Genomic DNA, 17,068 nt, shown 5'->3' with positions numbered 1-17,068 from the left:
GGTGGTGTTTTTCTTTAAACTAAATAATAAGGCCATATGGGCATGTTTCACCCTGGATTTAAAAAATGTAAAGAAAATCACAATGTAAATCATAGATCGTGAATCTCTGTTATAAAGATCGTGATATGCTTTTTTAGGAAGATAGCCCACCCGTAGTTCGTCTCTTCCGTAAAGTAAAGCAGGTGTTACAGAGGAACCTCCAACTATCGGCACTCCAGCCATCCACTCTGGCTCATATCAGCGCTGTGCGGCCGAAGGGAGGGGAGTGGAAATGGAGCGCGGCTAGAAGAGCTTAACAGGGTGCACCTGGTGCTTATTGCCTCATCAGACTGCCATAAATCTAGCACTAGATGTCTCTTCATCATTGAAGGCATTTCCAGTAAAGCATGCATGAGGTGGTCCAGCTGTGAACAGTGTCTGCATGGATCGGTCTCGCACGACGAGGACACCACAACCCGTTTATGTCCACACCCACATGGATTTGCAAAAGCGTTAATGATTTAGTCCCACTCGCATCATTTGTTTGTGTTTTATTTTGTCATATAAGGCCCTTGTGAAGCGTGTCACTTCTAATCCCACTGTGTATGTGTTCACTTCCCATCACTCTGGCTAATTAGAGATCTACTCAACTGGGGTTAATGTGAGATTAGTCCACAAATTAGGATTTTTGTAAGATTATCCACCACTTCAAACCCTCGGGAAGAAACAGACCCCTCTCACCAATAATTAGTTTAATGTCAAAAGTGTTCTGTTATATGTCTCTAAGTCATTACTGTCTCAAATGTAAATGAAAAAGACTGTAACTTTTAGAACTTAAAACTTTGCTGGCAGTAAAATAAGCTAATTAATTGAAATTAATTGGTTTTTCAATTTCCTGACATCAGATTAAGCATTTGTGAAAATATTATACAAAATAATGAGTCTGAGTAGAAAAGGAATCTTAAAGATTTACTGTAACATGTTAAAAAGGCATTTAAATAGATGTCAAACAAGAGCAAATATTTTTGAAAATGTAGATACAACTGGAAACAACTCAACTTACAATATTTAAAAAAAAATGCTAGGTTATTTTTAACCCATCCCGTTGGGTTGGTAATAAGAGGAAAACTTACACCTTATGATCTCTCTCGTGAAGCCAATACGGATGTGACATAAACTGCAATTCATCGACTGGCTGCTAGAGACTGGTTTCAAAAGGCCAATCCCATTGACCCCCTATGTTAATGCCCAACTTTACGGCAAAAAAAATATGTTTACAGCCTGGACCAAAAAGTGTTTTTGGTCTATATAGCTAATTTTGCCCTTCATGACAATTTTGAAGGGGTGAATTTTTGTAATATAAAGCGTTATAGTTCTGATACGCGGTGGCGAGTTGCCAAGATGGATCCTCTAACTATTGGCTTCAAAAATTCTCTTCACAAACCTACAGGTGACATCATGGACACTACATCCATATTTTTACAATCTATGGCTGTTGTTTAATCTATATGTTGGGTTGTTTTTACCCATTTGGGTCAAATATATACATTTTCTGGGTTACTTAACCCAATAACTTGGTTTGTCAATGTTTGACCCAGCATTTTTAGTGCAGGTTTATTCTGTCTTCTGTCCAATATTTACCCAGCATTTTTATAGTGTGTGACCAAATCACTATCATTTTCCAACTATTTAGTCTGTCCATACACTCTAAAAATGTCTGGGTTATTTTTGACCCAAAATGGGTCAATATTGGACAGAACACAAATGGGGTATTTTTTAACCCAGCATGTCTTCTATCCAATATTTACCCATTATGGGTCAAAAATAACCTAGCCATTTTTAGAGTGTATTTTATTTACAACTACTGTATATACAATACACTCTATTTTACCCCAGCATTGGGTAAAAAATGGACATTTGACCCAAAAATGGGTTAAAACAACCCATTCTTTTTTTGTTGAAACAAACCAGCATTTAAATTACAACCCAACGGGTTGGGGTCATAATTTTTTGACTCAACACCGGGTTGAAAATAACCCATTTTTTAGAGTGTACTGAAAGTTCCTGATACTCTTGTGGTAACAGGCGACTTTTGTAAAATAGCTTTGGAGAACCACCAGGTTATCTTGTGAAATAATAGCTGGTTCTGAGGCTGACCGTTCAGAACATTTGCCAATACAAAAGTGAATGTGCATGTGCCAAGAGGGGTTTACTCAAGCTGTGTCCAAATTCGAAGGCTGTGACCTTCGAAGGACGTATTCTAAGACCGATTGCGTCACAGCAGCGTGACTTAAGGCTAGTAAGGCTGCTTCGAAGGCTGCTTAAAATGAAGCCTCAAAATGCTTTCTTATTTCTCCACGCTGTTAAGGAGAGAACGAATGGATCCTTCACAGCCTAGGCTATCCCGAGATTCATAGCGCACCTGTAACGGCTGAATGTAACGACGGGATATTTTATGTTGTTTATATTTCTAAGGTTGTTGGTTAGTTTAATCTATCAACGTGTCATATTTTTTCAAATAAAATTAATATTTTTCTGGTTTCATATTTATTTTAATAAGTCAGAAACATCTCCGCAGTGGGCGCGTGCAGCATTTAACGTAAATTATGGATCCTCCGAAGGCTAGACTGTCTCATTTCAGTTCTCTTTGTGAACTTCGCAGGCTGCGAACTTTAAAGATCGAGTGCTCGCCTTCTGTGTTGGCATCCTTAGAAGGTCGCACCCTTCGAATTGGGACACAGCTTCAGTGCCATTTTCTTTATACTCCAGCATGCCCATCATCCGAAAGACTTCCTCAAGACATGTGAGCCAATGGCAAGGTAACTATACAACTTTTGTCAATGATTCACTAATACACAGATTAGAGACATCACTAGATTTGGCAAAGAAGTAAGATAAGCTTAGAAAAACCCCATGCTGACTTCCTGTTAAAATCACAGTATTAACACCCCCTCGGCTCTGCTTAAGAAAGAAGCCTCTGTAATATCTGAAAACCTCAGGGAGAAGTTTACTCATTTTTCCACTCTTTATCAGCGTTGAGATCACAGTAGGTTTCTGGCCAAGCTTTGCAGATCTTTCATGTAAAATCTTAGTTTTTATTTATGTCACAGAGGAAGTCATTAGTGCAAATATTTTGCTCCAATTTATACATATACTCTCTCAAAGAAACCAAAAGAAAACAACAAAATGAACTTTAAAAGTTATACTGTAACGCAAAACTAATATCACAAACTTGCATAGTTCTGAAATAGCAATGGATTACATATTGGCACAAACCTGTACGAGGTTCCAACCCTCTAAAGATTCGGCGATGATTGAAGTCACTGATGGACAAACTCCTCCAAAGATCATCAAATGCTTTGGACCGTAGCAGATTGCATCAAAGAAGGCCCGCAATCCCTTTGCATTGTCACACTGGAGAGAGAGAAAGAGAGAGAAAGAGAGAGAATGAAAATTAAGTCTAAGAATAAACTCTACAGATAGAACAGTAACGTCAATCACAGTAGGTACGTTTACATGCAACAAAATAATACGATTTTAATCGTATTGATGACTCAATTACATTGAAAAGCCTTCATGTAAACACCTTAATCAATACGATTACGGTCGATCGGATCCAATTTTCGATTGTATTGAAATGGGTGCTGTTGTCCAATCTGCGATCCCATAATCAGGAGAGAAGTACGCATGTAAACAACGTGAATCGTAATATTTCAAAAATACATTGCGCAGAACAAATGTGCATAAGTTCACGTCTTAGGCCGTTTCTCAATAGGAAGGATGCATCCTTCGGAGGCTGAATACATCATAAAGACTGTCATATTTCATTATATTAACAATTATGAAGTTTACTATGATACTTAGTTACTCATAAATTGTTGTAATGCTTATGACTTGCGAATGTAATGCCCAGTTAACTTAAATAAAGCAGGCTTGATGATGTATGCTGCCTTCATATGCGACCTCAGGAGGATGCAGCCTTTTGTTGGAGAATTGGCCTTATATTTATCTTATTTAGATATCATATGATTCTCGTCACAGAAACATGCAATAACAACACGCATTTTTAAAGTAATGGGGTCAAGCGCTGTACATTCTGCACTTTCATAACATTACATGAATGAAAATAGGGATGAAATAGCATTGTGCCTTTCAAAAAAGTGTTTTCTTTGCTTATATCTGAAAACTTTATAAGAACAACTTTCTCCCCTTCAACTTTGACTTTGTACATTTATCCAGAGATAAGGCGTGAACTCGATGAGAGATGTGTGCTGCATTGCCAAGTCCACAGCTTTTGGAGAAGTTCAGATTTGGGCTACTTTCAAACTGTTTCCATGAGTTGATTTTTTTCTGCGGGTTAAATATTGAAGGATTTTGTTGATTAGTTATTGATGGGCTCTAAATAATCTGCTTTTGGGCTAGTTTTAAATGTCCATTGGGGTTGTTTTGATACGCAAATCTGGTAACCCTGGCTGTGCGCTTGCGCAGACGCTTGGTTTAGATTATACGGAATGCACATGTAAATGAACTAGGGCCGGGACTTTAACGCGTTAATTAAGATTAATTAATTACACAAAAAATAACGCGTTAAACATTTTTAATGCATTTTAATCACACTTATTTTTGCACCGCGGAACATTTCTGATTGGATGAGTTTCGGCGGACCGATTATACTGGAGCGCCAACTAGCGTACATGACTTCAGACAACAACAAACCACAGTGAACACGAACGAAGAAGCTGATGAGATCGCTTTGGTTGGCCCCGTGGATGGGAATTTTTTTTTTATAAAAAAGAACAGATGGAAGCTTCGATAAGAGCATGGTTGTGTTTAAGCTATGCAACAAGGAATTCACATATCACCGCAGCACATCGAGCCTCAAGTATCATCTCAATGCAAAACATATAGCAGCTAGCGTGGACGTTAGCCCGACTCCGAGTACAACGACTTGGTTGAACAAAAATAAACAATATTCATGGTATACTAAAAATCCATGTAAAAAAATAACTCAATGTTCTCAGGTCAAATATGTGATTAAAATGTGATTCATTTCGATTAATTAATTACAAAGCCTCTTATTAATTAGATTAATTTTTTTAATCGAGTCCCGGCCCTAAAATGAACATTTTAATCAGTGTTTAGAGTACATGTAAACTGTATTGTTGTAACCTGCAATCAGATCAAATTCAGTGGGATTGACAAAATGTTGTGCATGTAAACGTAGCCAAGCTCTCAAATCAATCCTGCTAAAATAGCAGTTTTTAACCTTGAGAGCTCTTCCTTCATTTACATTCTTCATGTACCGCCACATTGCAAAAGCAGAAATTTAATGCATTTTTCCTTCATAATGGAAAATCATAATGCAATGTAAATGGGGGAAAATACCGTGGACCTTGATTTTCTGAATGTACAAAACACACTGATGTTTCGGAGAGTCGGACTGCTGGAGCACTCTGCACCCATTTCACATCACTATGGCAACGCTCTTGGCTCTGTAGATGTGCTGAAGGAAAGCAAAGATGGAGCGGCTATTGATTGCCATGTGAGCCAATAACTGTTTAATCTTTGATTTTGGTAATGATATTTCAGTCCCTGGAGTCCCGGTCAGTCAGGTTGACCCAACTTAATCACGGTCATATTCACAAATGTCTCAACACTGTACCATGACACGACCAAGAATTTCATCTAGGTGTTTGGCTATGCTTGCTTGCCTGTTTTTGTCTGGATTTAAATCGAGTTTGAGCTTCTTTTTTTTTGCACTTTTTCCCAATACGCTTAATGGAAAATGTACTTAAGTGCAAATACCTGTCTTACTTGCTAACCACCTGTTTCACCAGGTGCTAAATGTGCTGGATTAGTGCTGCGTCGTGACAATCTGTCATAGAAAGCAGGAAGGTATTTTATCAAGAAAAACGTGTTTGAGTGCATTGTTTTTTAATCATGGCAGCGATAGTGGAACAAATGATGCAGAAAAGTGTTATAACAGCTTATTATCTGCTTTTTTGACATTTTAAAAAGGCCATTCAAGTGCCACGGTTGTGTACAGAGTGACGATGTACAATCCCATTAAACCATGCCAGATTGTGATGGTCCACTGCATTCTTCATAGTATTATATATAAAATGGCTTTCAAAAGCGGCACACAAATTGCGCACAGCAAAAGTTTTCAGGCATGTTTGTGCTGATTTGCACAATCTCTCCAGTGATTCAGATGCTAAAACAACAAAGACAACAGGACAACAACTGTAGTGATGACAATAGACATTCTTGCACAAGCAGTATTTCTGGGAGTAGTGTTCACTAGCCAGTGCGCGACATGGGTCATAAATAGAAGGGTTAAAAATAGACTGTGGTGTTGGAAAAGCAGGAATATGTGATGAGGCACTGCGGGGTGAGTCGATTGAAGTGATGGCGTTCATATTGCTGAATAAAACAGCAGGCTTTTAAAAGATCTCATTTACATATTTCCTCCATTTTCACTTAATTCTGGTCATCAGTAAGCACAAAAACACTCTTCTTTTTGTCTTTTCACCAGCAAGATGGTAGTTAAGTTCAAGGAATATATGAGTATATAAATGAAAGTGCTATAATAAGTGATGTATAGTAAACATTTACACCGAATAGGGGCAACTGGGGAAATAAATCAGCAAGACGGCAATCCACAACGTAACGTATTTATCAACATTGCATTTAAATTTCATTTCACCATAGTGTCACAGATCTCTTTTTAATACAAATATCATTTCTGAACAGAAATACTGTACCATGAGATGTAAGGGTATAGTAATTGAGCAATGAACTGAGTTATCATGTGACTAAAACACATTACGCCACATACGCCTAAAATTAAATGGCAACATTGAACACCGACAAACATAATGCGGTCGGTCGCCTTATAAGGCACACATGCACAATCTGCCGCTTTGATGATGTTGTCATGGGAACGCACTCCTTACTTTAAACACTAAATGAAGGAGAATGTAAGGACAGCATTGATGGATATGGCACGAATTGGGTGTTACATGAAGCTATTACTCAGGATTCAGGGGTGACGTTAAGAGTTCATTTTGAATACAGCAGGACTGGTGCCTGAATGAAAGACGTGTTAAAGCAACCACATCACTGCAAATGATTTCTACAAATTAATTGAAGTATTTAATGAATTGTTTTGATCTAATAGTGATACTTTATATCTAACGACAACATGTCACTAATAAAATATAAAAATAATAGGAATTAATTTTTTATTTTATTTGGTAACACTTTACAATAAGGTTGGATTATCAATTAGCTAATTAGTAAATCAATTAGCTAACATGAACTAAAATAAGCAGCACAGTTTTTTAGCATTATTTAATCATTGTAAATGTTAGTAATGCCAACTCAATTGTTAATGTTAGTTCACTGCATTAACTAATGATAATAGTTACACCTTTGTCTTAAAAAAAATTTGATTAGTAAATGCTAAAATTAACATGAACTGAGATTAATAAATGCTGTAGAAGTAATGTAAGTATTAGCAGATCCATTAACTAATGTTAACAAATTTTAACATTATAAAGACATATAGGCCATGACAATGACTACAAAACATTACCACAAACAGAAGATCAACAAATATGTATAATAGATAAAATTGTAGTCAATGTATGATTTACTTGTGAGCTTTTTGTTTTCCTTTTTAATTATTTATTTTTTGTATATTCAAATAAAACCCAGATTCACTAATTTGACAAATTTAACAAAGCAACAAATTAAAAGCAGTTGCTGTGATACTTCTGCTTTGTTTATCAGTCATTTACGATGTGCCGGTTGGTTGTTGTGATATTTGTCCCACCCCTCCTTCACTGTGATTGGATGGCCGTGTGAGAACTGACATTGACGAGCTGAGCTTTTGACCATAAAACGCTGAAAAGTTTTTTTGTGCTGAAAAAACAACAACAAAGAGCTTTCATTGGAAACAATTGAAAACATACGCTGGCCGCGGGCTTATGCTACGTACACACCAAACGCGGGGCATCACGTTACTCGCTCTATATTACTCGTGGGATTTAACTTTGTGTCATGCGAATTTTTCGCTCGAGTTGAATATTTTCATCTTGGAGCGTAGACGCGTTTGAATCGAATAGCGCGTCGGCAAACGCATTGCCGTCATTCGCATCGCCCCACGCGAGGACGTGTCTGATCGCATCTTTGCATTGACTTTGTATATAATCTACTTGCGCAAATCGTAGAACTCGTGTCTGGTTTGAACCCACAGTTAGAGTGCATATTTTTTTAGTTTAATCTAACCTTACTTTAAATCATATATTGTACAAATTCCCCCAGAACTTCATTTTTGGCCACTGGTGTATAAAGGAAACTTTTTTACTCAAAATACCATAATGTACTGTATATGACAACAAAGCTTAACTTGTTTTAAACCTATACAATTCCTTTAACTACCTGGTCTACTTTTTCACTTTGTAATTGAGCAGGCTGCTCAACAACAGCCTGGCAAAGTTTAAGTATGTGTTTAGTGGAATAAGCCCCAAACCGCTCTTAAAGTCATGTCAGAAGAACAGCAAGCACAGCAGGGCAGACCGTCAGTGACCAGGAGGCTTACTGATGTTGACACTGTCCCTCCTGTGGGCCGACTCTAGACCTACAGTAGACGAAGAGGAAAATGAACAAAGGCAGTCCTCAAGCTTCAGGAGCACTGATGACACAGTCTTAAGAAGCTCTCTCTAAAGCTGAAGGTATACTAGGGCCGTCCGTGTACGCGTGACGTCCGCATGACGCCATTTTCGGCATCAGAAGGGGCTGCGGTCATCTGCAAACAACATCAGCGTGCTTCCCTAAAATTGCGTACGACAGCGCATCATGTGCGTGAAAATATCGAGACAGGACATGCCACTATGAACAATAACACAAAGGCAATTGACAGCGTTTACACACACTATCATCTTTTCTTCTTTTATTTTAACTTTTTCAAAGAACAGAAAGCTGTGGATTTTCGTCATGATACTGTTTGATTCATGTTCTTTGTTTTTTTTCTTCTTTGTTCGCAATGGTGGATCTGCCACTTTTCTTCATCTATCCTAAAAAATGTTATGTACTGTAAATATCGTAAATCATTGCTGCCCTGATTGCCTGGTAGACTAATAATTTGAATAAAAAAAGAATTTTTTATTGCGTACGTGTTAAACACGGCCATCGGTGCAGACACGTGCACGCGTGAGCCGGAAACGGACACGAAAAAAGTATACCCTGGTGTATTTTGCTGGTGTAACCTATTGTAATCAACTTACAACTTCACACTGTAAATAAAAGATTTGTTGGTCCAACTCAAAAAAGTAAGTTGCCTGGTTGCCTTAAAATTTTGAGTTAATTCAACTTAAAAATATGAGTTAACTCAAAATAAATTGTGTAAAAATGTGTCAACTAATAAGTTGAAATTAATAATGTTGATTCAGTATTGTTAAATCATATATTTGACTAATATATCATTTTAAATTCAGTAATTGTATATGCTGCCATATGCAGCACATCTTTTTGTATTTTTAGTTCTTGCTGTAAAGGTATGTGTAGATTCATGTAATTTTCCTCCTGGAAAATGCATTAAAAATTCCCTCAGGAAATCACAGTGTAACTAACTGGTTATTTACGGCACCAGCAGTAACAGGAGCAACAGCAGATTTTACATATTAGGCACATTTTCCACAGCTCATTAGGACAACTACAAACAATCCTAAACTATAAAAAATGTTTTCATTTTGACAACATTTTTATGCGCATCCATTTACATTCATGCATTTCTGTAATTTCTGCTCGATTTTGGGAGTCCTCACAAATTGTAAGTAGGCTAGTATTGTTGTTTATAAACTCACATACAGTAGGTAGCAATTATAATTAAATGTAAGGTAGCAATTAAACTTAAGTTTGTAACTTGAGTGGGATTTTTTGTATAAACAATCACATATTACTCAAAACACGTTAAATTATATTCACAAGCTTGATGTGTTCATTTATCTGTGTGATCTGATGGAAATTAGAAATGGAAGAGGACACATAAATTTGCAATCCCAGAACCAAATGACTCGGAAAGGACAGCAGGCTAAGCGTTATTAATGGGACTATTTCCTCTGACATCTTCAGCATCGTAAAATGGCCACCCGAGGTATTGTGGCAACAACAGGGGATAATCACGGCAAGCTAACCGTGATGAAATGGCTTGTTAATGGTGGCGACAGCGGCAGCTGCACCTGTCGCCAGTCAATGGCAAATTACTACAGTCGAGAAAGCAACCTGAAGTCTTCAAGACAGAGAGAGAGAGAGAGAGAGAGAGAGAGAGAGAGAGAAATATGCATAAAATTACATACATTTTTTAAATCAAATATCAGAAAAATAAGGCTACTAACCAACAGAACTGCACTGTATAACTACATATGTTTTGTATACTTACGATGTTTTGTTTAATTATAAATTTTAAGCCGAGATTGTTTTATGTCAGGACTTTTCTACACGCAATCACAGCACATCTTCTGTCTTGGAATGCTAATAGATAGCAGTCGTCACATATTATAAACCTCATAGATTTTAATCTTCTCAGGTTATTAACTTTTCTCTCGCTCTTATCTTGTGTTTGGGCAAGCGCTTTCTTCAGTCAAGATAAAGTGATTTCGGACAGAGATTTGGTAATTTGACGTCTTCAGGTATGCTGGTTTTGATGAGAAATTAAAACAGAAATGAAAGCAGAAATGAAAGATTAAAGGGGACATTCCATGAAAATCAGACTTTTCCGTGTTTTAGTGCTATAATCGGGTCCCCAGTGCTTCTACCAACCCAGAAAACATGAAAAATAGCAACCCTGTAACTTTGTTTTGGTAAGGCTCTCTCTGCAAGCATGTGAATATATAGGTCATTCAGATTTCGCTCCCACCATGACGTAGTGAGAGGATCTTATTATAATGATACCGCCTCTTCATCTGCGCTATCCAACCATGACGTGGCCTCACGAGTGCAAGAGACAGAGAGAAAGAATGACTGACAGCACGACGCGTTTGTATTCCCTCAAACAAAAACAGTATAGCCTACAATCTTATAACTTGTAATTTTAATGGTCTTTCTTTGAAGGTTGAAGATGAGGATTAACATTACCTTAGTGCAAGAGAGATCCTGTGTGCATCACGCGTCTTGTCAAAATAAGTGCCTGCTGCAGACACGTCTAAAGGGTTTATGATAAAAGAGACGCTCGCGTTTGCCAGATACTCGCAAAATCTAATGCGTAATCAAAGTTTACTGTTAAGGGAGTGTCTTGCGTGTATTATGTGAACGTGAGCATCTCTTTTATCATAAACGGTTTTGACGTGTGCATTTATTTTGACAAAACACGTGATGCACATGGTTCACATGACACAAAAAACACATATTTTGAAAACACAAGCAACACACATGACACTCCGAACACATATTTCGAAATTGCGCCCCTCGAATGAGTAGTCCCGAGCCGCCACTGGCTGGGAGCTTTCCCCGGTGTGCCGCCTCCGAAACGCGTCCAGACTGAGGCAACTGGGACATGAACGCGCCCTGTGCTTCAGATGGCCAGTCCACTCACAGCTACTTATTACATTAAACAAAGTATGTTAGCAAACTAGCGATTTTTTTCTCTAAATGTGGTAAATATGAATATAAAAACAAATGATTATTTGACATTAAAAACTTTATTAATGCGAAAAAAGACTTGAATAATACTCGCATGTGCAGCATGTTGGAAAAATGTTTAACCCTTAGTTTGAAGTAAGAGTCCTGAAAAATCCTTTCCCCTACTAAAAGAAAATTGAGACATCCCTAGCGCTTCACGTGAATGTGCTAAACAGAGGGATGGGAAAAGTGTAGGGGTAAGGGGTAGAAATGGGATTGGCCCTGAAACACAAATGAACCTGCTTTGGAAACGTTTGGTGTGTACGATTGGGAGAAAACATGACTAATGTTTATTTCAACATTACTTTATACTGAATAAGTGTCCAAAATGTTTCTCTTTTCTAATTATAGCCTACATAAAAGAAGAACAGACCTTTTCAACTCCCGGTACATCTGGAGTTCACAAGGACAATGCTGCCATTAGAGCCATTTAATAGTTTGAAAGTACAGGAAGAGATGAGGATGTTACTTATACATACACTGATTGCTTTGCTCACTCCAAAGCACGAATCAAACCAGTCTCATCCACCACCGTCATCATTATCATCATCTAAACCGAACCGCTACAAGGACGCCCGTCATAGAAGCACTTCATGCTATTTTACAGAATACAATGGGATACCATTTCAAAATTATTTATAGTCAAACAGCACCATTCTCGGTCCACGGACGTTTAAATTAACTTTGATGTATAGAGTAAAATAAAGCAATATGTTTTAGTCTATTCTATCAATAATTCAGTATGTCCCCGAGATGAATGATTATTTATAAGAGCACTATTACTTTACAGTACGTCTGGATGTGGCAGGTAATAATGAAAGGAAAGAAAATATGCAATTTAATAAACATTAAAGGCGGAGTCCACGATGTTTGAAAAACGCTTTGGAAAAGGAGACGGGCCGACTACCAAAACACACTTATAGCCAATCAGCAGTAAGGAGCATGTCTACTAACCGACATCCTTGCCGGGTTGCGTATGTGTGGGGCGGGTCTATCAACCGAAGGTTCAGATTCTATTGGGGTAGGGGCGTGTATGTTTAGGTGATTTCAAATATCAACATTGGCTTTCAAACATCGTGGACTCTGCCTTTAAATTTCATTGCATTGCACCGCTACATATTTCGCAGTGAGCGTCGCTTTCATTATTATTTAACTTGATCGGGCACCTGCTGTAACCTTTATGGATGTATGCACACTGCTTCCGTTCCTGGGTGTAGCAAGTACTTCAGGGAAATCATGGAGAGCACGATTAGGGTCATGTGCCTTTTCCTTCATAATGGCCAATGGTGGAATCTCGTCGCATGTAAAACAAACAAGGATGAGGCCTAAAGCAGCTCTGTGCATTCGTTCCCCTTCAATGAGCTCAGAGATCCATCAAGCTCCACTCACGCACATAAATCCACCTCGGTTTTTAAGACCCAGAGACAAGTGGCTTGGGCTTTTGGATATCTGTGAATGCTAAGCGACTGAGATGTTCACACCTCTGTGTCAAACGAAAATGAACCAAGTAGCTTGTATTTGTAAGATTTGTACGACACGCGTTCGGTTGAGAGGATGCATCGATCCGCTGTGGTTTTGCGGTGCTGCTGTTAACCTGGTGATGCCGAGCCATTAATTCTCTTGATGCAATAAGTGTAAATTGCATGCTGTACTTTTATAGAAAACTGGAAACTAAATATTTTCTAGACAGATTGCCTGTGAAAGTGTAAACGCTGTATAATTTGAAGTGCAAAAGTTTATGCTTGCATCCGAACGGTGTTATATTACTGATAAAGACGTTATGCGGTACGGTTGCGAAATGAAAAATGACAAAATGCATTAAAGAAATCTTTAAACTATAGAGGAAGTTCTGCTCGAGGGTAAGATCCCATGCAAAGCAATAGAGGAGCGTCCCGCAGGTTGCATCAGTGTGACATCAAACGCTGCTAAGGTAATTTCATAGTCAAAGATTTCAAGATGTTCCCACCTGAAGATTAAGGAGGCGCGGTGTGCAAACAAATGGTAGGGTAAGCTATTAGAGTACGGTTACAAAAAGACTACACTACAATATATCTTTGTAATTGGTGGAAATGTTGAAAGACACAAAACGAAAAGGCTGACTGAGGAAAGAAAGGCCATTATCAAGTTAATTATTTCTTGGCCCGAGGTTTTCCATCCTCCCCTAGATGTCTCCTCTGGAGAACAGGGGGCGGGGGTTGGTTGCTGGGGTAATTACTGCCTTTTTGGATAATTGTGATGATGTTCTCTGTATAGCATCAGGTTAGGAAAAAAGTCAGAAACGTAGGTGGCGTACCTCTAAGGGAAGACATATAAGTTCAGATCATTTGCAGGCTTGTATTCGGACCATCACAGCATCTTTACGTGGAAAGATTCCCTGTCTGATAAACTACCCTTCAGATGAAAATATCTTCTATGTATTTCTTTTGAAATGTTACATTTAGACAAATGTGAAAAATTAAATATAGTCTGTGACTAATATGTTTATGAATTCTTTCGAGGAAAGAAGATCTCCAGTGTTCTTTTAAGGCTAAAGTTGCCAAACACAACTGAATTATCTTCCCAGCTGCCATGGAGAGATGCATTGCAGGCACCCTATGTAACCCAGCACTTGTAGGTTCCTCCAGACAGCTTACCGGTGCGGATGATCCATGGTTCTGCTCTGGACGGGTTATTATTTAGACTAACACTCTATGAAATCGCATTTTCGAGACTAAACATCACCCTCACATCGGTATGCTCACGTCCAAGGACATCCAGACCAAGAAGGGACAAAGATATGCACTGTAGATTTGCATACGTCATGAATCAAATGTCTGTAAATGATGGAGACTTCAGATCTGAACCACGTGCGATTCTGTGACACAAGCACGTCTCGGTGTGACGGTCATGGTAAAATACTATTCCTGCTTCGGGCCCGAATACCCTCCCATGTGCTCTAGGCCATAATGTTTAGAGTAATGGGTGCCATTCATCAATCTGACTGCTCTCAGACACGGAGCATGGCAAAGGGTGGACAGCTGAGTGACATGGTCATATTAAAGTCTGCTCTGAGCCGCACACTATTTGGAGTCTTGCGACGACAGTGTCCCGCCTCTGTCCAACATAACGCCATTTAATCAGCTGCATGATTGGTTCATGTCTAGACACTGCACTGCCAATATCAACACTGTAACACCTTGTCCTAAGAACACGCAATGCCGTGATAAACGTTTTGTTTTTCCATATGAATTAGAGTTTTTGTCCTACATAGCATCCTTAGTATTACTACTCTTTGCTTCGGTAATGTTTACTACAGTATTCTCTAGCATTAAAATACCATAGTAGACTTTAAAGAGCACTTATTTCATTGCTAAAAAACGTTATTTTGTGTATTTGGTAAGATATAATGTGTTCGCGTGGTTTATGGTTAAAAAACATTATTTTACACATATACCGTACATTTTTGTAGCTTCAGATTTCACTCTCTTCCTGAAACGCAGAGATTTGAAAAGCTCTGTGTCCCTGATTGGCCAGCTAATCTGTACGTTGAGATTGGCCTGAATAGCTATGACGCCAGCCAAAAATGTGACACTCCTTACCATGTTTGAAAGATTCGGTCACAATGCAATGCTAACAGGAGTTAACTTACAGGCTGTGAGTCCAAAGCGGGAGAAATTATGATAATGTCGGTCTTGTCTACATCACCAATCCCAGGAAGTAAACTGTTGCCTATAATCTGTGTGTTTGTTGTAGTCCAAGAAAAGAGATTTACGTTGGAGATGATAACTCGTGTCATCGCTTACTTTGGGGTATGTACCTTTTGCAACCTGATCTCACAAATTTCCGTGAAATATTCATGCATTATTTTGCTCAGTTTTTTGTGGCATTGTCACGTATTTCCACCATTTTACGTGCACATGCCACGCATTTCTCTTCCGTGTCAGTTTCACGTATTGGTTACTCAACTGTTCTTCCTATTTTTAAACAATTGTCACTTCGGTTTGTCACTTCGGTTTGTCACTTCGGTTTGCGTTAGGATGTCACTAAGTATTGGTTTACACTATTTTTTGTATGCTTTTTAAACCATTGTAGCCTGATGTTAGGGTTAGATTTGGTTTTGGGTAAGGATATCATTTTATGTAACAGAAAGTTTTTCTAACCCCAAACCGAAGCGACAATTGTAAGTAAATTAAAAACAGTTGAGTAACCAATACGTGACAATGCCACAAAAAACTGAGCAAAATAATGCGTGACTATTTTACGTATTTTGTGAGATCAGGTTAACCTTTTGCATATCGTTAACATGTACTAACACACACTTACACACCAAAGGAAATTTAAAAACGTGAATTGGACAGTAGGTGCTCTTTGAAGCAACACCAAAGAGTTTTTTTACCTTAAAATAAAGTTTCAGTCGTTCATCCACTCGAAACAGGGTGAACGGCACTTTCACATTCGCTTTGCAGCCCTCTTTCAGCCAAAACCGCACTAAAGAAGTTTCTAACCGTCGGGTCGCGGTCCTGTAGTTCCAGTTAAAACGACAAAAACTTGCTTTACGGCAGACCTACAATCCAATCAGAGCCAGCTATGCTGCAGTAGGCTAAATTATTTACCACAGTGGTAATGGACAATTCTGCTTCCAACCTGCAGGGGGAGCAAAGAGCAAAAACTCTTTAGTGTTGCTTTAATATTTACTATGTCAAAGGTGTCTAGAAATTTTTACAACAATTAAGTAAATACTGAAAAATACTATGGCATATTTTCATGTAGGGAGCGACATAAATAAAAAGAAATACAATTTAATGATTTTAAAAATAATAAAATGTAAGAATTTCGAGAGCATAAGAGAAAAAAATGTGGAACTAACTATATAGTGCAATTCATAAGTCTGACAAATGGCAGATGAGAAAGACATGTATAAAAGACATACATAGTTTGGTGATGAATGATATTATAGTTAATTTAATTAAAATCAATACAGCCATTTCATCTACCACTACCAACAGTGTTGAAAGTTACTTTTAAAAGTAATGCATTACAATATCAAGTTACTTCCTAAAAAAGTAACTAATTGCGTTACTTAGTTACTTTTTATAGAAAGTAATGCTTACGTTACTTTTGCGTTACTTTTTCTTACTTGGCTGAGGCTTGATCTCTTTCAGGTCTTGCAGGTGTTTTTTATGATCTCAAAAATGTCAAGCTTTGGCCTGCCATATCTGTTTCTGACTCAAACTGTTCTCGCTCAGGCGCACAGAGTGCGTAATTCATATAATATGTTCAGTTTAATTCAGTACATAATTTTATTTTTAGATTGAATTATTAAACTGAAAAGTAACTCGCATTACTTTTTTTTTAAAGTAACTAAAATATTAACGTGTGCATTTATAAAGTAATGCGTTACTTAACTCGCTACTTCAGAAAAGTAATG

At 38.0% G+C, this 17,068-nt stretch overlaps 1 protein-coding gene across 1 annotated transcript in view; it reads right to left on the bottom strand.

Annotated features, from left to right (window-relative positions):
• Window positions 1-17,068, bottom strand: part of gabbr2 (gamma-aminobutyric acid (GABA) B receptor, 2) — a 244,887-nt gene that overhangs the window by 183,739 nt on the left and 44,080 nt on the right. The window contains exon 2 of the mRNA XM_055219234.2: window positions 3,256-3,393. Coding sequence (XP_055075209.1) covers window positions 3,256-3,393 — 138 coding nt within the window. The remainder of the gene's footprint in view (window positions 1-3,255; window positions 3,394-17,068) is intronic.

Source organism: Misgurnus anguillicaudatus, chromosome 20 (assembly GCF_027580225.2).
Source record: "Misgurnus anguillicaudatus chromosome 20, ASM2758022v2, whole genome shotgun sequence".
Lineage (NCBI taxonomy): Eukaryota > Metazoa > Chordata > Actinopteri > Cypriniformes > Cobitidae > Misgurnus > Misgurnus anguillicaudatus.
Note: the sequence above shows the minus strand (reverse complement) of the source record. Positions and strands in the feature narration are given on the sequence as shown.